Below are 20625 nucleotides of genomic sequence, written 5' to 3' on the forward strand. Positions count from 1 at the left end.
GCCTGCAGGTGCACTTCATGTATTGGGACCGTGGGAATGGCCTGTCTGGATTTGTTCTTAAGTTCAAGTCATGTTCTCATGTATATAGTCTGACGTAGTAGTCTGACCCACAGCAGCTCTCAGGGAGTTTACTTTAAAGACTAGGTTGGAATAGTTTCTAATGATCACATTCATTACTTGGATGTTAATGATTGCTTTGAAAATACTTAGTGTTCAAGTACTGTTGTCTTGAAATCAGTTGCAATCCCCCTTAGTTGCAATTCTGGGTTAATTGGCACTTTTGATGAAGACGGAATGAACCTCAGAAAGCCTTTTGTTTATCTTTTCACACCTCTCGAATGAATGAAATCTGAAAGAGGTTGGGCGTACCCTGGCGGTCCATCACAGATTTCAATTTTGAGTATAGGCTGTGAACCAAAGGGCCCAAGGTTTGATTCCCAGTCAGGGCACAGCCTGGGTTGCCAGCCAGCTCCCCAGTGGGGGCCACATGAGAGGCAACCACACACCGATGTTTCTCTACCTCTCTTTCTCCCTCCCTTCCACTCTCTCTAAAAGTAAATAAATAAAATCTTTAAAAAAAGAATTTTAAAAAATTTTGTTTTTGTTTCTTTTAGCATATGGAAAAAATAATTTGTTTCTGATTCACTCATGTGGTGAATAAGGCATCCATAGCTGTAGAGCAACCAGATGAGGAGGTGGCCATGCAAAGGTTTGCCCTGCGGTAGCACCAAACTCACAGGCTAACCCCGCCCAGTTGCGACCAGTTGGAGAGTACCAACTGGAACCACTCTAGGCAACCGGCCTGTGAATATTTGTATCACCAAGAACCAAAGTCAGGACCAGAGAGACTTCTGTGCATCCTTTTTGGAACCACTTCCTGAGTGACACTTGAATTTTTTTCTCCCAATGATCTTTCTAAATTGGCGTCAGAGACACTATAATCCTTGGGGACCTGAAACACTGTGCTCTTCTGATTCTGAAATAAAAATGGGGCAGGGAGGGAGCTTCTAGTCCACCGTGATACGGCCCCTGGGAATTCAGCTCCCAACTCTTGCCTAATTCTCAATTATAAATATGGACCACAAATGTCACTCTGGAATGCAACTCAGATTTCTTTCCTGGAGGAAACTCTTGAAAGCAATTGCTTACACTGGTAACTTTCTCTTAGAACTAACCTTAGTGCTTGCTTATTAGTTGTGATGGTTGCACCTTTTCTTATTAAGGGATTGATCTTACCGTGACAAGCCGCACTAGAGTTTGAGTTTAACCCTTTGCATTGAGCACCCCGTCTGGCAGCATGAGTGATGTCTACCCAAAAGGCAGCCCTCTCTGGCTGCTCTCTCCCAGTCTCCTCTGTGGACTCCTGTTCCTTCTCCTGCTCCCCGAACATGGCTATTCCCAAGCAGTGTGCCAGCCCCAGCACTTTTCTCCTTTCATTCCCTCCAGAAGTCTCACCTTCTCTGTGCATGGGCATGGTGCTAAGTTCTTTTCACACTGCATTAGTTTCCTAAGGTTGTCATAACAAAGTACAGTCAACTGGGTAGCTTAGAACAAGAAGTATTTATTCTGTCACAGTGCTGGAGGCCAGGAGTTTATAATCAAGGAGTGGGCTAGGTTGGTTCCTTCTGGAGACTTCCTAAGGGCTATTCGTTCCATGCCTCTTTCCTAGCTTCAGGTGGTAGCTGGCCTCCTGGGTGATTTTTGTCTTGCAGGTGCATCCTCTCATCGCTACCTCTATCGTCACGTGACATTCTCTCTGTATGCCTGTGTCCAAACTTTCTTCTTTTAAGGACACCAGTCATTGGACTGATTGGGGCCTGCCTTAATCTAGTGTGATCTCATTTTTAACCTGATTACATCTTCAAAAACCCTATTTCCAAATCAGGCTCACAGGTTCTGGATGGACACGGTTTTCTGCAGGACAGTAGTCAACCTAGTACACATAGGCGATTTCATTTGATCCTCACGACAACCTTAATTGGCCCCATTTTATGGATGAAAATACAGATTATATCCAAATCTTCCCCTCTGCTAATTTCAACTGTTAATGGACATCGCAAGATGTTGTGCTGGTACCTCAAGGTCAACATTCCAAACACAAACTCATTATTGCCCCCCACCCTCCAAAGCATGAAGGCCTATAACACAAACTCCAGAACGCCTGTTTAGGACAGTCCAAGGGTCCTTTGGAAGGGGCTGTTTGAAGATGCCTCTGCAGAACCCTTCACATAAGATAGAAAAATATTAACTACCCATATCTAAACCTGATGGGCACTACCAGTGACTTGAAATATTATAAGACAGTGTAGGAGGAATAATAGATTTAAGAAAATATTAAGGAGGCAGATGTAATAGGTCTGGTGACGCCCGGATATGATGACAGATGGTGGGGAGGGGCCAGAGCTGTCTTTGACTTGATTATAGGATGCTCATATGGCTATGTACAGAATAATACAGTTGGGGTGGAGAACTATGAGTTTGCTTCAGGTAAGACCTTGCATGAACCCTAATGTACGAGTGGAGCTGCTTAGGTTGGAAAGGGGTAGGGCCTCTGTTTCTCCCCTTGTCTTCCCTCCACCTGTGGATGTGCCCAAAGTACCTCCTCGGTAGACTGTTAGGAAAGTTACTTATTTAACATATTCTTCCAGCTCTAAATAAGAACGTCCTTATACCATTCCAGATACATAGACATTCTTCCAACTTTAAAAGTGTTTCCAGGAAAGATTCCAGTGGCCTCCCTCCACCCCCCTTTTCTGGTATGTGATAGCCTTCTAAGGAGGGGGCTGACCTTCACCTAGAACCTTAAAAACAGCTCTGAACTGCCTCACTTCTTTTGTCCTTGGTTGGTGGTTGTGGGGCCTCGGACGTCCTTCCAGTTAGAAGACCCTACATCTTCAGATGTGAGGAGTCAGTCTGGTTTCCTTCAGAGAGAGGGGTGAGCTTTAACTCTTGGAATTGTACCTGCCCCCCCCCAACAAATTTTATGGGTTTGGAGAGGAGTCCTTCCTTTCCAACATTCCAAGAAGACAAAAGAAAGATATAGATCGTAAGGAGGCTGGTGAGGCCCCTGGCCACAGGGCCTGCAAAGGGCAGAGCAGAGCTGGGATCTCCGGCGTCCCCTTGCTCTGCATTTCCCCAGAGACCAGAATGGGGTTCTTCAAGTTTAATTAAAAACAGGATGTCCCTGCTGGGCCTCTCGTGGATGTTGCTAAAAATAAAGCAGGGAAGTAGCCTGGCCTCTTCATGGTTTAATCCCATTAATTTGGGGGTGGGGGGTGGGGGGGAATTGGAGCTAATAAAAGACACGATTTGTTTCAGATTGCTGTCTGGGGTTGTCTCTCCCTCTCTGTGCTGTGACGTCCTGGATCTGAAGTTCTAATGCCATCAGCACTGGGCCATTGGTGCCGTGGGAAGGGAGCAAAGGGACAGACAGCTCCCTAAATGTGATTCTGCCAGGCCGTCATCCTCTCACTCACTCTCAGGGTCACTGGGACTCGTCACCCCAGCTCTTTGCTCACTACTCTAGTCCCACCCACGTCATAGACCTGGTCTTGTGTACTTCCTGTCTGTGAGCTGATGCACATTTAAAAAACCAAAACATCTCATCTGAGTGCTATGAGAGCCATCTGTAAATGTGGGTCTCTTAACAGAGCACTCACTCCCGCCTCAACCCCACAGGGTACTCAGACATTAGCCTCTTGCTCCCCGTTTGCAAATATATTCATATAAGGGCATCCTGACTTCCTCTGTTGTTTGCCTTTCTTTTGTTTTGTATTGTATTAACCTCCTTATTCCTCTGTCCCAACCCCACTCCTTTTGCCTAACAGCTAACTCTTCTGTTGAGACTTCTGTTGAGGGTGAGAGCCTCATTTTCTGATACAAACCCATTTGTCTCCTGGGTCGTTCCTTCATTTGTTCAACCAAGAGTTTTAGGGAGTAATCTGTAGGTTATTACACAGCTGACTTCCCATAGCAATTCCATAATGATAATTTTATGAGCCCCAGTTATGAGAGGCTCAGAGCAACAAGGAATGCTACAGATTGGTGGGTTTTACTTGCCACCAGAGGGCCCAGACATCGTGTAGGCGAAGGCTTCCATAACGATTATTAAGGCATTACGAGAATCACCATACCCACCTAAGTGCTTTCGGTCTTCATTATGGTGTCTCCCAAGGCCTGTGCCAGAGGACCGGTAAGATACAAAATAAGAAAGAGCCTCTCAGTCTTGTTAATAATTGAATCCCATCACCTAGCACATAGTAGACACTCAGTAAGTATTAAAGTATGAATAATCATTTTTAATTCTCTCAATACCACTGCCTGCAAATAAGGGAATAGCACTATATCGGAGAAGCAGGTGTAGATGATACATTCGAACTTAGCAGCAGCTCCATCTGCGCGTTGCTCGTTGGAGAAACACCAGTACTGCGGCGGAGCCCGCAAGGCCCGGTGGTCCCTCTCTGCCCGCTCTGGCGCCCACCCTGTGCCCCATCCCCTGCACGCTCTCTCAGCCTTCTTACCGTCCCCCCCGCCTCCGTGTCTACCTGTGTGTTTCGCTCTGTCCTTTACCTCTTTAAGCGCTACGCTTTGTTCACCTCTTTGCTCAGTCCTCACTCCTCGGAGCAGCCTAGACAAACTCTCCTGACGAGGCCCAGTATCCCCAACACATCACCTCCTAAAACCACACAGCTTCCTCTCTGGCACTGCTTTCAACAAAGGTTTTATGTGCATGTCTTTGATTGTTTGGACAATGTCGGTCTGCCTTATTTACCAGTAAACCCATGACGGCAAGGATAGGGTAGACGGTAAGGCCTGGTATGTGGTAGTTGATCAACAGTGATTTGGTGCATGACGGAGTGAATGGGTGAGGGACTGAGCATGGGCTGGGGCAGTCAACGAAGGGCGGTCATTCCCCCGACCCGGGGTCTGCGAGTGGCATCCTCAGTCCACGGGCCCTGAAGTTGTCTGCAGCAGCCAGTGTGTATCCAGGAGCCGATTTGCAGGGTTTCTAAGGTGAGAGCCCATCATTTCTGACAGACTGAGAGGTTTCACATAAATATGTTTAGTTATATGAAGAAAGGGAAAAGAAAAAGAAAACAGGGCGGGGAAATGAGAAAAATTATGAAAGGATAAAGGAGGAACTTGAGAATGAGAAGCATGAGAAAGAACATTGAGAGAGGACGAGAAGCATGAAGAAGGCGCTGGGGTGGAAAACAGTTATTCCCGAATGAATCCTCTAAACGTAGTGAGCGTAAGCCTGTACCAGCCCCGTGTTAGGGACTCACAGGGGTTCGATGACTAGCCAGATCCAACTGCCACCCTTTTAGATTGCCACAGATCTAAAAGGACAGTGTCCTGGGTAACTACAAGTCAGAACAAGGGAGAGGAGAGGTTTAGATGGAGCCATTTGAGAGGAAGGAGAATTATACATAGCAGAGAAGGAAAAAAGACCATGGAAGGCTTCTTGGAGGAGGGTAACATATCGGTCTGCTCTTAGCACACAGATAGAATTTCAAGGTAAAAGAAGAGGGACAGGTAAACACTCAGATAAAAGTCTAAACAAAGCTGTGGGTCCAGTAAACCAAGGTGTGGGTTGAACGGGTTGCCAGGCTCGCTACAACCTCTGCAAAGCCTCTGAACCGGGAGATCCCTCCTTTGGCCAGTTCCAGACACGCAGTAGGTGGCACCCAGATGTACCGAGTGAGATGAGCTTACTGAGGCCAGAACAGACTCAGGGAAGGAACAGTGAGCCCCCAAAGTCGAGGACATGTTACCCATGTATCCTTTGCACTTCTGCCAAAAAAGTTAAGTTGCAGTTTGCTGATCAATGCTCTTCTCATATCACCTCTACAACTTGTGAAGCAGGTCAGCTCCTGCTCCTTTAAAGAGGTCATACTTACATGATCTAGTGCAATACTGGCCTCTAGATACTGTTTTTGTTGTTGTTTTAAGACTCCTGGGCTTGCGAATTCACAAAACATTCAGATTACTCGTATGTAAGTTTGACATTTCTGTGAGGTGTGTGTGTTCGTCAGCTGGTGCTCCCAGTTCCCATACACTGGGTCAGGAGTTACAAGAAGAGCTTCCAGTAGGAGAAGAAACGCCAAGGAAAGGGTGCTAGACCTCAGGACACTGCTGGCAGAGAAAGACTTCTGCAACAGGGGGAAATGGGGACAACTGTAACTGAACAATTAAAAAAAAAAGAAAACGAATGAAAGACTTCTGCTTTCTACTCCTGTTACTAAATATTTACCTGGCCTGTAAAATCTGAGCATCTCTTCTTCCCACTTGTAAGGATACCTCTCTGTAGCCTTTTCTAGTTTCCCCAAGGAGTCAGGTTTCCCCAGCAGCTTGGCACGTGGCACACTCAGCCCAGCACGGATGGTGGTGTAGACCTGGGCTGGAGGGTCGGCAGGTAGGATTGAGGGGGGGGGGCAGTGTGTGGCTTGCTCCTTGCGTCCAGAGTGCGCTTTCATGAACATTTCTTGGGAAAGCTGACTGTGGCCAAGTTTATGCCAGTGACACCCATGGTCCCAGACAAGGCCACAGCTGTGAGCTTGACCTTCCTCCCAGACAGAATCACTAGGGAGGCAGCGCTCAAGTTCAGTGAGAGTTTTGGGTGACTTCAAGACAGACTGAGGAAGCCTGGCCTGAGGGGCCCCTAAGCGGGGAGATCAGCCCAAGGGCAGCACACTGGGTGACTCCCTTTTCCGTTCAGGTGTCACCACTGGGAGTAGAATATTTACCCCTGCCCCCAGAACATTTTAGGGAGGCAGGCTGATCCTAAACAAGACTGTAAAGCAGATAAGTTCAGCCTTCAGTATCAGTCTTGCTCCCATTTCCCAGCTGGAGGCTGCCTGCCCTTAGCTGCCTTGCTCTCTCTCCCCCTTTCAACTAGTCATTGCACCGCATATGGAGTTCCAGAACTTTCTATATTTTTGTGCCCATCCTCTGGCAAAATTCACTTCTTCTAAAACTCCTTCCCAGAGCTAAAGTTCCCAAAGTAAATGATTAGCAAAGTCATGATCTGGGCATAAAAACAACGACTTCCCTTTTTCTTCCCACATTAAACTGCACCTGACAACCAGGGCCCTTCCTGGGGGTGGGGAGGCCGGCTCAGTGCCGCTCACAGAGCTCTTTCAGGAGGGCCCCCTTTAGCTCGTCAGGTTTCAGATGGGCCCAGTCTACCTCAAGCCTGACACTGTGTAATTAGTTAGGCCAAAACGTGGATGGTAGGTTGTTTCCCTTTTGGGGATATTTGGGAACTTGCTGAGAAGGAATGCGAGACCATTGCCACATACAAGGGGACAGGCACTGGACGGATGGGTAACGCCCGTTTGTGAGACCAGGGCCCCCACTCGCAGACTGTCGGGCACACGGCATCCTGTGCGTCCTAGCTGGAGACCACAGCAGACACCAACCTGTCCCTCTGGCCTGAGGAGTGTCACCTGCAGCCTCGTCCTGGAAGTGGGGTCCTCAGAACAGCAGCATCAGCATCACACAGGAGCTTGTTGGAATTGCAGAACCTGACACCCCCCTTACCACCCCCCAACCCACCCTACCCAGTCAGATTCTGCATTTACACAAGATTCCCAGGGCATTCGTATGCCCATTGAAGTTTCACACCCGGGGGTCTGGTGGGTCTCCCTGACAGTTGTCACTCCTGAAGTTTCTCAGTGCCACAGCGAAGCTCTATGGTCATCAGAGACGACACACCAGCAGGCTCGGGGGGGCCAGGTGCCGTGTGAAAGGGAAGCATTCCCTTCACTTCACCCCTGTATTGGGGAGATTTAATGACAGGGCTGTTGTGGGCCAATCCAGCCCACGTTTCCCTCTTCGCACTGTGTCGCGTCTGTCCCCAGGCGATCTACAAGATGGTTTCCTCCGTGATGAAAATGCCCGAAGATGAGTCAACCCCAGAGAAAAGGACAGAAAAGATCTTCCGCCAGATGGACACCAATAGAGATGGTAGGTGGCCAAGGCCGCTCTGCTTCGCTCTGCTCCTAGTGGGGGGCCGCTGGAGGGTGCGGGGGTGTCCAAGCAGGGAAATGCCACTTGGGGACAAGATATTGGCCCCAAGGACCTGGCTCACAGCCCTTTCTTTGTAAAAGTGGCTCGTCCTGCCTGCTCCGTGGAGCAGGCCAGAGGAGGATCAGGGTGCGGACAGGTCTGGGCCAGAGCAGGCTGGGTCCCTGCAGGTGAGCTAAGGAGAAAGTGGGGAGGGACTTGGTGTCATTCTACCCAGGCCCTGGTGGCTTTCCCCAGCTGGCTGGGGCATTAGCGGGCTCCCTCTCACACACTCTGTGGTTTCCCAGAGCCAAGTGGGCCCCCACAGCCCTGGGTGGGTGAACGGGGAGGGGAGGGAGGGGGCCCATAGGTGCTGCCCTGAGGGCGCCCTCACACTGCAAGTTCAACCGGGGGACACAAAGCAAACCAAAGTGAAAAGGAAGGTTCGGTTTCAAACTTCAGAACAGAAGGTTTTAGATGTTGGGTTGCAGGACAGAACACAGGAGGCCCCGCCAGCTTCGAATTTTGGATGAACAACAAATGAGTTTTTTCATACAAGTATGCCCTTTGCAGCATAGGGAACATACATATATGGAAAAAAGTGTTGTTTATTCAAAATTCTAAGTTAACTAGGCATGCTGTGTTTTATTTACTGGAACTGGCAACCCTATCTGGGCGTCGCACCTGGGTGTGTCGTGGGCCATAATAAGCCCTGAGTCACTCACAGCTCCTGCTGTTATTACCAGCTCACCTGCTCTGCTGGGCGGCCCCCGAGATTCTTGTCCATAATGAGCTGATGGACAGACTGACAGGAGGCTGTGAAGTAGAGCAAGCCTCTCTCACCCCACACCCTCTGGGGGACCTGCTGCCTGAGGGTTTGTGGGTGCAGGCCAAGCTCGGCCCTGTGCTTGGCCTCCTCTGCTGGGGTGCCCTTACCAACTAGGGCATCTAATCTCCCTTAGTTCCCTGACTCACAGCAAATAACTTGATTGTTTTGCAAAGCGTAGACAAGTTCGGGGTTATTTTAATAGTTAATGAACTTGCTGATGTCTAACCGCAGATTTTGCTCTGCTCCAGGGAGCACAAGCGGCTGTGTGTCCTGTCCCCAGCCACCTCTTTAGAATAGGGCTCTGGGAGGGAGAAGATCCAGACAGCGAGATAACCCCCGAGGCTGAGTCCAGCCCCTGCCCAGAGCAGGACTCATCCAGTCTCCCGCCATTAGATTATTCTTGGTGGAAGCTCTTTGCTTCTAACCCCTGGCTGCTGACTCATTGAGGAAAGTCTGGGACTGCAGTTAGCCAGGCGACACCTTGGAAGCACCAGGTAGTTAACCAGAGAGAGCTGGTTGTGCACGTGGAACACGCGGTTGGTTCTGCTACTTTGACCTGTGGGCCCAGAGCCGCCCTTTGGGGGATCCCAAAGTGGCCAAGGGACAACTGTCATCTCCATTCCCTCCGCTGGCCTTCACACCCGAGGAAACTGTCACCATTTCAACCGGTGCCTGAGCCTGGGCATAGCTCATAAAACGTGGCCAGGACACAAGGCTTACAGGGGGTCTGCTCTGCATGTTGAGAATCAACAGATAAATTAGCTCCTGCCCTTTCCCTTCATGTGGATAAGGTGAATTTGGCTAACCAGGAACTAGGATCTGGGGGAGGGGGCTGTGGCTGAGGGGAAGACAGATGTATTGGGGTGGAGGGTAAAGGCTCCGATAGATGGCACCCCTCCTGCCTGCAGCTGGAATTAGCTGAGGAATAAAGGGCAACAACAGAGGCAAGAGGGCCGAGCTTCATTGAAGGACGCAGCTCAGTGGGCGTGGGGGCCAAACCCACAGCAGCAGGGAGCAGGCAGGCTGATGCCAACCCTGGGAGGGCAGAGAGAGAAGCGGGCAAAGCTGAGCGGGAGGGCTGGCAGCTCCTCCCAAAGAGGGGCCCTCTGCAAGTGCCAGGAATGGGGGAGAAGCTTTGCCTCCTGCCAACAACCTGACAGAGGGACCTTCCCAAAGGGACGCGGGTAGGAGTGAGATCCCAGGGGCTGAACCAGCCTGTCAGGGTAGGAGAAAAGCACCCCGATTGACAGGAGGGACCGGGGGCAACTCCTCTTCCTCACCCACGTACCCCTTTATTTTCCTTACTGCATGTGCTGTCCAAAAAGAGCCATCCCTCAGCTATCACGGTGGCCTCTTGCAGAGGCCTGAGTGACCCCCGAGTGACCCGAAGGAGCCCCGACCCTCCCAGTGACATCTGGGGCCCAGGGGCCCAGAGAGCCCAGCTCAGTCCCATGAAGGCCCGGGGCCATTCCTTGTACAAACACTGAGTGAGCCCCTCGGGGTGGAAAAGTCAAGAGGGCAGGGGTCACGTCAGGGCTGCTCAGCACCCTGCCAGGCCAGGCACACTGTGGGCTCTCAGGAAGAAATGTGCGTGGGTCTTGCATCCAGAAGACAGAGTGTGGGCCTCGAGGCAGGTGTGGGCCGGCAGGGGCAGCGGGAGCCGGCACTGCCTCCGAGATGCAGTGGGAAGAGCGTAGGTTCACCAGCCGCCACCCGCCACCACTCACCCTCGCTCTCTTCTCCCACTTTCTAGGAAAGCTCTCCCTGGAAGAGTTCATCCGAGGGGCCAAGAGCGACCCGTCCATAGTGCGCCTCCTGCAGTGCGACCCCAGCAGCGCCGGCCAGTTCTGAGCCTGCGCCCCAAGAATCGTAGAGCTGCTTGTGTTCCCTTTTGATTTTCCTTTCTGACTTTTTTTTTTTTTTTGGCCAAATATTGACGGTGATGCTGTTCCCTGTGCAGTCAGATGCACCTTCCTCGTGACGCCTTCAGCTTCTTTTGCGGTGGACGCTTCCTGGGAACGCCCGGAGCCCCGGCGCTCGCGGAGCGCGTGTGCCTCCTGCACAGACTTTGTGGTGTTCGTTGTTCCGACGATGTTCAATCGTTGTTATTCTTTTCTCTTGATTCTAATGTCTCTGTTCTAACACCGAAGACTTGGAGAGGCAGAAGAAGGGGAACCAATCCGGTGCCGGGATGAGACGGCAGGCTTCGAGGGGCTTGTTGGAAAAACAAAACTCCCCCCGGGTCTGTTGTCACGCGTGCCCGAGGGGCGATGGCACTGGACACAGGATTCCCCAAGTAAGAATAAGGAAGCTTCTGGGGCCAGGCTATTAAAGGGACCGCAGGACTTGCCCCCTCGCAGGCCTGCCTACCCCGTTCCCAGCGGGCTGCAGTTTTTAAGCTGTGAACATTTCGAGATAAATTAATAGCAATGAGGAAAAGATGGCTCAGCTCTTTTTTCACAGGTTTACACTAGTTGAGCTAAGATGAGTTTCTTTGGAAATTAATCACAAATGGTAACATATATTCCAAGACCAGACCCATCTTGTTGCCTCTTGTGATTTAAAAAAAAGAAAGGAAGAAAGAAAGAAAAGAATGCTGTATATAAAATATTGGGTATTGCAGACCAAATTAAGTGTTTTGCCTTGTTCAAATAAAATGCATGTGTAGTGAGCACTAATCCAAACTTATTACAGAAGACTTTCTAGTAGCTTATTGTGAAGTAAGCCAACTATAATGAACGTCTGTGTCTTGTTTTACAGTCATATCTGTCTTTGCACAAATGCACCAATCAACAGGTATATTTTATATATTCCAGAAAAGTACCAAGTAACCATGACTAGGGCCCAGACTGAGTTGTGAACGCTTTTCCAGAGTGGCGATGCCTGGAGGACAGAAGCAGGGCAGGCTGAAGTGGGCTCGTGGATTGGAGCGCCAGAGGGTCGACCTTAGGTTGAGGTGATGGCTTGACCGCAGGCCCCGCAGCTCATTGGCAGCCTTACGCTGGAGGCGATCGATATTCTGTAGAGCCGGTGGGGACTACCTGGTGGCTGGGTCCACGTGAATGGTTAGGGAGCCGCATCCGAACGACTTCCGGCCTCGGCTGGCCCTACCGGGAGTTGGAGGTTGGACCATCATCTGATTCAGCGTGAAAAAGCCAGGGGCGAGTGCGCCCATGATTTCCCAGTCCCGCTGTGGGAAATTCAAAGGTGTTTTCCATCACCGTGTTCTTTGAATGCAGATCTTTATTTCCAGAAGCGACAGCATAAATTTGAGTTGCTTTTCAGTCAGGAGACCGCGTACCCACTAAATGGAATGAAAAGTTGAGGGTAAAAATTGCAGGTCGCAGGGGAGTGACGACATTTCAGTAGGCAGTAGGCACGAGGAAACCCAAACACACAGCTGCCCCAAAAGAAGGCGCAAAAGGGAGGTCCCCGGTAGGCCTGTCTGCTGTCACAGAGAGATAGACATCGTAAGCCCGAAAAAAATTATGATTCTGAGCTGGTTCCAGCCTCCAGATTCTTGGGTATTACTTGAATCCATTTTAACGGGTAGCAAACATCCACATTTGCGTGGTTAACCAATATGAACCAATTTTGCAGTATGAAATTTTGAGACCTGGACTCAGTGAAATAATTTTAATTCTTCTCTGTCACTTTCTCATAGTGTTTCACCCTGAGACTTGCCAAGTTCCTCTGTAGCCCGAGTGGTAAGATCTAGTTTTGAAAAGTAGGGAATTAACCTAAGACATGGGGTGCAGAGGGGGCGAGGTGACCCCGCCCCTCTGTCCACAGCGATCAGGAGTCACACCTAACTTTGCCCGGATCTTGGTTCAAGATCTAATTCCCCCTTTAATTCTCCTTAGATGCTGAAGCGAGTGAATGTTTGGGAAACCCACCGGGCTCTGCCCTTGGTCACCATAGCTTGTTGAGCCAGCCTCGCTTGTTCCCTGGGACCTGGAGCTGGAGTGTGGAGCAGGGGGGAGGGTCTCCAGCTGTTCAGGAGCGAAAAGGAGAGCCAGACGCATGGCTAATGAACACCAACACACCCGGAATGTACGGAAATAGCCCTCATCCTGGCCTGCCATTGACCCTGTCTGTATTTTCTCGGGGTTGTTTTTCTTCCCCTCCTTCTTCCCGGGAAAGCCTTTGCATGTCTAATCCAATGCACTCCTTTTTGGCCGGGGAACTCTGCAGCGCCCAGAAGGCTGGATGCCTGAAGATTTATGTCACTCCTGTGCCGGGCTGCTCATTGTCATTGCTGTGTTGAGGGACCCCTGGAAATGAATTCTGCTCTGTCTGAAATTGAGCCAGGCTGTGATGTTCAAGGGACTGGAATAAAGTGGCTTATAAATTGAAGGATGATACAGAGTTCTTGACTGTTCATACCCTTGCTTAGCGGGGAAGGGGTGCCCAAGGTGCTGTCCCACCCGTCTTGATGCCCCAGGAGCACCTGCCACAAGTACACGTGATAATATACAATCTCATCCACCGCATCACGTGGAGCAGACCCCACACTGGTTGACTTCGTCGCTCTAGCTGGGCAATCGAGCGTGTTAGGTGTTTAACGGTTGTCTGGGTCATGCGGTTTCCATGCCTGCACTGCTGCTCCAGCTGACTCTGTGCCCAGTGAGGGTCCAGGTGCTGGTTCTGGTCTCCTCCTGGGTATGCGTTCTGCTCTGGAGAGACAAAGGAACCAGGGTTTGTAAAAGGGGGCATGGGAGGGGCTGCCGAGCCCCACGCCCCACCCCAAAGCACCCTTGGTCTCCGCTCGGGCTTCCTTGTGTCCTTCCCCTCATGGCCTTCACTTTCTTTTCATCTCCTCACCTCCTCACAACTGCAGCTACAAACTCTGTCTCTCACACGGGTGCGACGGAATGAGAAACTGAGGCAGCGTCCTCCTCAGTGGGAAATCAATATCCTCTTCCCCTTTCTCTTCCCCTCTCGATCTGAAGAAGGGTCAACAGAAAAGATGCCACGATTCAGAGCCCACGCCTTCAAAGCCAGGTCAGATCAACCGTGTGTCTGGTTTTCGCGCCCGTGGGCCCCGCCTCCAGCACAGAGGGCCATTCACGTGGGAAACAAAGGGTCGACTGCCAGCTACGGTAGGAGCCCCAGCTGGACCTCACATAGGAGCTGAGTCGGCCGGGAGCAGAGTCTTTTTCTACTTGATACAGTTTCTGTGTAGGCCCAGCGATGGCCTCGATGCCCACGAGCACTGAGTGTGGATAACCGTGTGTCCCCCGTGGCAGTGACTGTGAGAAGGTGGCTGGGAGCCGCCACCCCAATTAGGAGTCTGCAGCCCCACACTTACTGGAGGCCAACCTGGCCATTTCCAGCCGATTCCCAAGCCCAGGGCTCTTATTTTCAGGGTATCGTCCCAACACCTCAACTCAGCTGGCTCCCCTCACAGCCCAGTCCAGGTGTGGAGGGCACACGTCGGCTGAGGAGGAGATGGGGCATCCTCTGAGCCACGCAAAGGAGAACTGTTCATGAGAACTCTCTCTGAAAGAAATAAGATGCTTCATGTTTGCCCCTCCTGTCTTTGTCAGGAGATACTTAGCACTCTCCTGGAATTTTCTGTTTTTTAATGTAGCTTGAAGAAATAAGAGAAAGAACATTGAGCCCTGTATCTTCCAAGCAGTAGAGTATCAGTGAAATCCACCTAAAATAGAAAGATTGTTGCAGAGTGAAAGATGTTCAGGCCAAGGGTATAACCAATGGTATATTCATTTCAGACAGGTTTCTCGATAGTTGAGTGCCAACCACGTGTCGGGACTTAGAGAGGTCTGGGGCACTTGCCGCACTGGGTACTGATGTGCCAAGCCTGGCCCCAGACACGCCTAGGGCTGCAAACAGTGATACTTCGAGAACATTCCATGGTGTGGTGTTAACTCCCTAGGGCAGCTCAGAGAGCGGTCAGGGCCTCAAGGAAGCTTATATCATGACTGCTTTTCTCCACACTATTCCAGGAAATGGATGGCAGTTTAATAGTTTTCTAGAAGAGATGGCAAGACTGCTTCGAAATTCTGGACAGCTCAGCTTGCTGACCCCATTAAATACTCATAGTCCTGCCATCAGTCTGTCACACGCATGTAGACGGAGGGCACACCCTCTCTCCAAACGTACCTTTCCAACATCAGTGTTTAATCCCTCCGCTGGGCTCCCACTGAGTGTTCAGTGCTGGCCCAACACAGTACCAAGCACTACAGTCCTGGAGTTGCGTGCGTGTGTGTGTTGGTGGTGAAAGGCTTGGGTAGGAGTTACTAGTAAAGAAGTAGGAGATCAAGCTCACGGCTCAGCTGGTTAGTAAGTCTGTCCAGCACCTAAAAAATGACTGCGAAGGAGCTTACACTCTGTCCGATGGCTGGTTCTTTCTTGACTGGTGCATGAAAGAGCTGTTTGCCACCCAGGGAATGAGCGGGTGGCATTTGCCTTAGTGGCCTTCTAACATCCCCTTCCTCTCTTTTGCTACTTTTGAATGATTAGAGCCCTGCCCCCACTGTTTCCAAAATACCCACGCACCCATTTAGCTCAGAGAAGTGTAGGGATGAAGGACCCTGTAGACAGAGGGCGATTATGCTGAAGTGGTGGGCCAGGAATCCCACTGGGGAATGTTTACATGTAAAAGTCGAGCCCCCGCCTGACCGGTGTGGCTCAGTGGCTTGGGCATCACCCTGCAAATTGAAAGCTCACTGGTTCGATTCCCAGTCAGGGCACGTGCCTGGGTTGCGGGTCAGGTCCCCAGTAGGGGGCTCGTGAGAAGCTCCCTTCTCCCACATTGATATTTCTCTCCTTCTTTTTCCTTCTTTCTAATTAAAAAAAAAACAACTTAAAAAAAAAAGAAAATAAAAAAGTAGAGCCCCTGTACATTTCTGTTAGAGACCATTTTATTTTTAGAAAATATTTATTTATTTTTAGAGAGAGGAGGGGTGTCTCCTCCCCCCGTTTAGAAGGAGTTAGCTATGGTGACCACAGAGGCGCCTGTTTGGATCTTCTGTCACCAGAACCCGATTCTGAAAGCACAGCTGATTGACGGGCTCCGGCTGCAACACTTGGAGCCACCTGTGTTCACTCTGGGGCAACGCTCTTCCCTGGCTGCCCCCTGTCAATGCCCAAACTGGGGTGATTAGGATCCCAGACGGGGTTCTTCCCGCCAGTGACCTTTGCCCAGGGACTCCCCACCAGCCTGACAGTCCGAGGCCCCGCCCGCCCAAGCCTCCTCCCTTCCCTGTCTCCTGTTTCAGGGGCCAGTCTGCGTGCTCTCCGGTCTCCTCCTGCTCGTTTCCCCTTCGCACGATTTCCCCCAATAAATCTCCTAAATATCCAATCCCATCTTGGCTTCTGCTTCTTGGAGGACTTGAACGGATGGCCATCCCTTCCCCGTTGCTGCTGACCCTCAGAAATGTAAGGCCCGGACACAAAAGCTGGCAGCCTTCCCAAAGCGAGGTTCTCGTGGGTGACCTCCCGTCACACTGGGAAAGGCTGAGGGTAAGGGGCGTTTCCATGCCTTAGGACGGAGGGGATATTGGATCCGACTCCCCGGGGGGTAAACTGCTATTAGTGCGCTGCTGATGTCAGGCTGATACCACCTCACACATCTACCTCTGTCCCCCGAATTCGGCACAGCACCTGGTCCATAGTAACTGAACTGAATTGGTACAGAGCAAGACCCTGTGGCTTGACAACTGGTCACCCTCACTACCCAACCACAGCCCAGTGCAGGGAGGTCGGAGGGGGCACTGGCACACGTGGTGAGCCAAGTTCACTGAGGAGCAGGGCGAGGACTGCCAGGGGCCAAGGGAGGGACTGCTGCAGGGAAGGTGTGGAGGCCAGTGCATCCCCCGCAGGACCCCACTTAGCCCAGGAAACATGGACCGTGGCCAAAGGCCTCAAGGCCCATTTCTAATCCCACGGTCTCTCCAGGAACCTCAATACGCACTTCTCCAAACCTCCTCTGCCCTCCCCAGTGGTCCAGATATAGAGGCTGCTGGGAACGCCACTGGGGTCAAAGTCAGAGAAGGCTGTCTGGAGGTAAGTTTTGAGTAAAGATTTGAAAGCTGTGGACATGGCTAGAGAGAAGGTAAGATGTGGAAGAACACAGAAGTGTTCTTTTGTTGGCACAGAGAGACTCCCAGGACATAATCATGAATGACAGCTGGAGGGGTGTGGGTGGCTCGGTGGGTGGGGCTTCACCGAGGAAACACCAATAAGCATCAGGACAGTAAAGCAGGGTGTTTACATTTGAGCCAACAGATACTAGTGAGCCTGTGGGTTCCAGGAGCAGAGTGTCATGATGGATTTAAAGTTTCACCCATGGGGTTTCGGCCTCTCTGTAGAGGGTGGAGCAGATGAAGTAAGGAACCAGCCAACTCTCTGCAAATTCAAGTGGGGGTGAGTGATCTGGGAGTGAGGAAGCTAAAGGTGAAGGGCAGAACCTCCCCTCCGCCCCGGGGAACAGGTCAATGGCAACCACGCTGGTGGCCTGTCAGTCACCCTGCAGGCCTCCTGCTTTCCGAGGCCCCCTCTCACTTCACCTTGGGGTGGGACCCAAGAAGGCAACCAGAGGAGACGCCTGCTGTGCTGAAGCCCGGGACCCGAAGGCGCCCAAGGGAGCCTGAGCCCTCCCAGCTCACACGGCCTCCTTTCCGATCAAAGGACCCAGCACTCGCCTCAGGAGGAAGCACAACAGACACTGTCATTTACTCTTACTTTATGAATATTTATTTTTTCTTCTTAAAAATGTACAAAAAATAAAATAACTGTATTTGTAGTTTATAGATTCCCCCTCTCCCATTTACAAAACTATTAAGTTACATTTGCCTTTTTTTTTTTTTAACACAAGAGCAAATTGTCCATCTATCAATCTCCCTTGCTTGCCTTTAAGAAAGGGCTGTTCATAGAATTTGGCACAAACCCTCTGTTTTTGTTGCATTTCATGATTTTAAATAAGAAGGAAAAATAAATGTTTGATTCATTTCACGCTTCCTAAGTTTGTGGCATGGGACGTGCCTTCGCCTCTCAGGATCCAATTCAAGATGACATCTGATTGCATTTTTCTGTTGGTCTCAATTTCCAAAGACCCGTAAAGTCTGAGCAATTTGAGCATATTTTTTTAAAAAACCCTTGTTTCACATGTTCCTCATTTTACATGGATTTTTTAAAGCTTATTTATTTGAATGTGATTAAATTAAGGGGCAACAAAAGAAGAGGAGGCAAATTTTCCTTTCTTTCTGGAGTGTTTTTGCTCAGGACGTTTCCCTCATCAGAGCCCTGCTAACTTTCATAGTGAAGAACACATCGTAGCTAAGCCACGGGCGCTCCAAGAATACCGAGGGGCCGTGGGAAACATGGAGGACAGATCACCTGGGAGCCGACACTCTGAACCACCCTTTGGTGGCACTGACCTCATATTCTTTGTTCTGCCAGCGGCCGCCACCACTCAGGGACCTGGGAAAAAATGCAAAAGCATTTCCGATTCACCTGCTGCCTAGGGCAGGACCGGCAAGCAGTTTTCCCCACAGCGTCTAGAGAGAAGGGCAGGTAACCTGTGTCGGATTGCCAGAGTACTCTATCTTTCCCTCACCGGAAGTCCCATGCCCGTCCAATAGCATTTGCCACTCCGTCTGCCAGTGACGTTGGAAACCACCCCTAAGGCCAGGAGCACAGGAAGTGCATAGTGTGTCCGGTATTTCCACACTGAATGTGTCCATCTTAGAACAGAGCCCCATCGGTGCCCAGGAGGGTCCAAGCTGCTAGTCCAGGGCATGGCAGTCACCCAGTGCAGGAGGAAGGGACAGACAGGAGCAGAGCTGAATCCAGGATGCAAACCTTTGGCACCACAGGGAGGGGTAAGCTGTCCAGAAGACACGCAGAAAGGTGCTCCCTTACCACCTCCCGAGTTCTTCCTAGGCATGACACCGGTCCTGCATCCCATCCAAACCCTCTGCAGCCTCAGAGTCCAGCAGGGCTGGGAGGGCAGGGAGCCCTTGGAGAGAGAGCCCCGGGGAAGGCGTCAAAGTGCTTTACAGACAAATCTGGGCCGACATAGAGCCTGTTCTAGATCCAAGACCTTGGGTGGGGGGTGCATCTCACTACCAAAAAGCAGGTGCTTCCACCCACAAGGGTGAATGCAAACCCATGGACTACCTACCTGCCCCCTCAAAGAGGACAGCAGCCCAAGAAGGATCATGGTTTTGTGGTTCTTCAGGGAAGTGTGTTTCCTCTTCTTCACCTCTCAGGGCCTGTAGCAGGAGGTGGAGTTCTCCTCTGGAGGCTGGTTTCAGAAGACCAGGGCTCTTGGGGCACTGTCCCTCCCTCCCTCTAAATCCAGCAGCCTGGAGCAGAAGCCAGCAGTCCCTTCCTCTCCGGCACCGAGACCCGGGAGGCCACCCACTCAGAACTGAGCTGTTGGCACCACTCTTGGAACTGCAGTTGGGCTTAAGGGGCCACTTGAGATGAAGGACGTGCTTGTAAACCATGAGGCCCTGCACAAAGGCCGGGGTTCCTGTGATCGCCTTGGAGCTCTGCCTTGGGCCCCAGCGGCAACCCCACCACAGCCCCTCCAGAAGGCTTAGGCAGTGCCAACAGCAAAGCTGGAGGGGCCAGGGCCTCAGACGTCAGACCCTTCCCAGGAGACGGCTCAGAGGGAGACATGCAAAGCACATCACCATGGGGCAAAGGCGGTGGGCTCCAAAGCTGGCCGTGCCTGTGCAGAGAAAACAGGCTCCCTCTGCCGACAGGACCGAGTCCCGGCCATGCCCACCAGGGCATCTGTCTTGGCACCCACCATAGTCACTCACGCCCTGAAGGCCGTTCCCTAGCCCAGCGTGTCTCTTGAACAGCAAAGAGGCAGAAACCTCTTACAGAAAGCAGAATCTCCAGGCACGTGCCTCCTCTAGGCCAGCGGTGCAAACGTGCCCGCGTACCACAGGTAAAATATATTATTGCAATATTATAAACACTATGTACATGATATCCAGGCATGTCTTCTGTGTCACCTGCTAATTATATGGTAGCTGAATGTCTTCCCGTACAAGGCCTGATGGCCACTTGCTGGGAACCCCTGAAGGTATCTAGCAAGATGACCGTCCCAGATCAACCTGAAGGGTTGACCAGTAGGGGGGTGTCCACCTCTTACCCAGCCTCTGACTACTGCACCCAGAAGCGGCTCATTTTGTCCAGCCACTCGGGAGAAGTGGAGAGGTAACACAGAGGGGACGAGGCCTTCTCAGGTGCTTCGAGATGAATGGATTGGCGGAGTTGCCCTTGCAGGCTCTGGAGGACGTCCTCTGGAGCCGCAGTGGCCTGCTGAGTCCAGGCCAGGCCCTGTGCTCCCAAAACTAGTGGACAATAAATAAGGGTCTGACAGGTGCAAGGCCCCTTCCCGAGGGGCTGGGGCCTCAGCTCCACGGCAGGAGCTGGTGGACGGGCCGGACACATGGACGAGCAGCAGGGCTCCGAGCCTCATCCTGCTCTGCAGCACAGTCGTGTAACAGCAGTTCTGAGGTGGGCGAGGCGGGTCTGCGGGTTGCGGGCCGGGCCTGCTCTCCCAGGGAGGAGTGTGCCGAGGGCTCCTGCCGCGGGCGCACCGAGACCGGAGCTCAGATTTCCATGAGGGTGATCTTGAAGCCTTCCACCATGCTCTCCATGTTGAGGATGAAGGTGTCCTCGTTTGAGTAGTGCTCAATGATGTTGTCATCCATGTTCACCAAGATGCTGCGGGGGTGGGGCAGGGGTGAGAAAGGAGGATGCGGTGAACCACGTGCTTGGGGCAAGGACAGACTCCAGTG

General features: G+C 51.4%; 2 protein-coding genes across 17 annotated transcripts in view; one reads left to right on the forward strand and one right to left on the reverse strand.

Moving 5' to 3' along the window:
* Positions 1-13192, forward strand: part of NCALD (neurocalcin delta) — a 347766-nt gene extending 334574 nt beyond the window's left edge. For 10 of the 11 annotated variants that reach the window (XM_053661077.1, XM_053661073.1, XM_053661074.1 and 7 more), the window contains 2 exons: positions 7863-7968; positions 10590-13192. In XM_053661077.1, the coding sequence (XP_053517052.1) occupies positions 7863-7968; positions 10590-10687 (204 nt within the window). In that variant the 3' untranslated portion in view covers positions 10688-13192. The remainder of the gene's footprint in view (positions 1-7862; positions 7969-10589) is intronic. The other variant, XR_005080846.2, reaches the window with a different exon arrangement.
* Positions 13193-17534: 4342 nt separating this feature from the next.
* Positions 17535-20625, reverse strand: part of GRHL2 (grainyhead like transcription factor 2) — a 137314-nt gene continuing 134223 nt past the window's right edge. For all 6 annotated transcript variants that reach the window (XM_053661208.1, XM_037133405.2, XM_053661207.1 and 3 more), the window contains exon 16: positions 17535-20551. In XM_053661208.1, the coding sequence (XP_053517183.1) occupies positions 20437-20551 (115 nt within the window). In that variant the 3' untranslated portion in view covers positions 17535-20436. The remainder of the gene's footprint in view (positions 20552-20625) is intronic.

This window comes from Artibeus jamaicensis, unplaced genomic scaffold, assembly GCF_021234435.1.
Source record: "Artibeus jamaicensis isolate MK-2021 breed Jamaican fruit bat unplaced genomic scaffold, CSHL_Jam_final scaffold_916, whole genome shotgun sequence".
Lineage (NCBI taxonomy): Eukaryota > Metazoa > Chordata > Mammalia > Chiroptera > Phyllostomidae > Artibeus > Artibeus jamaicensis.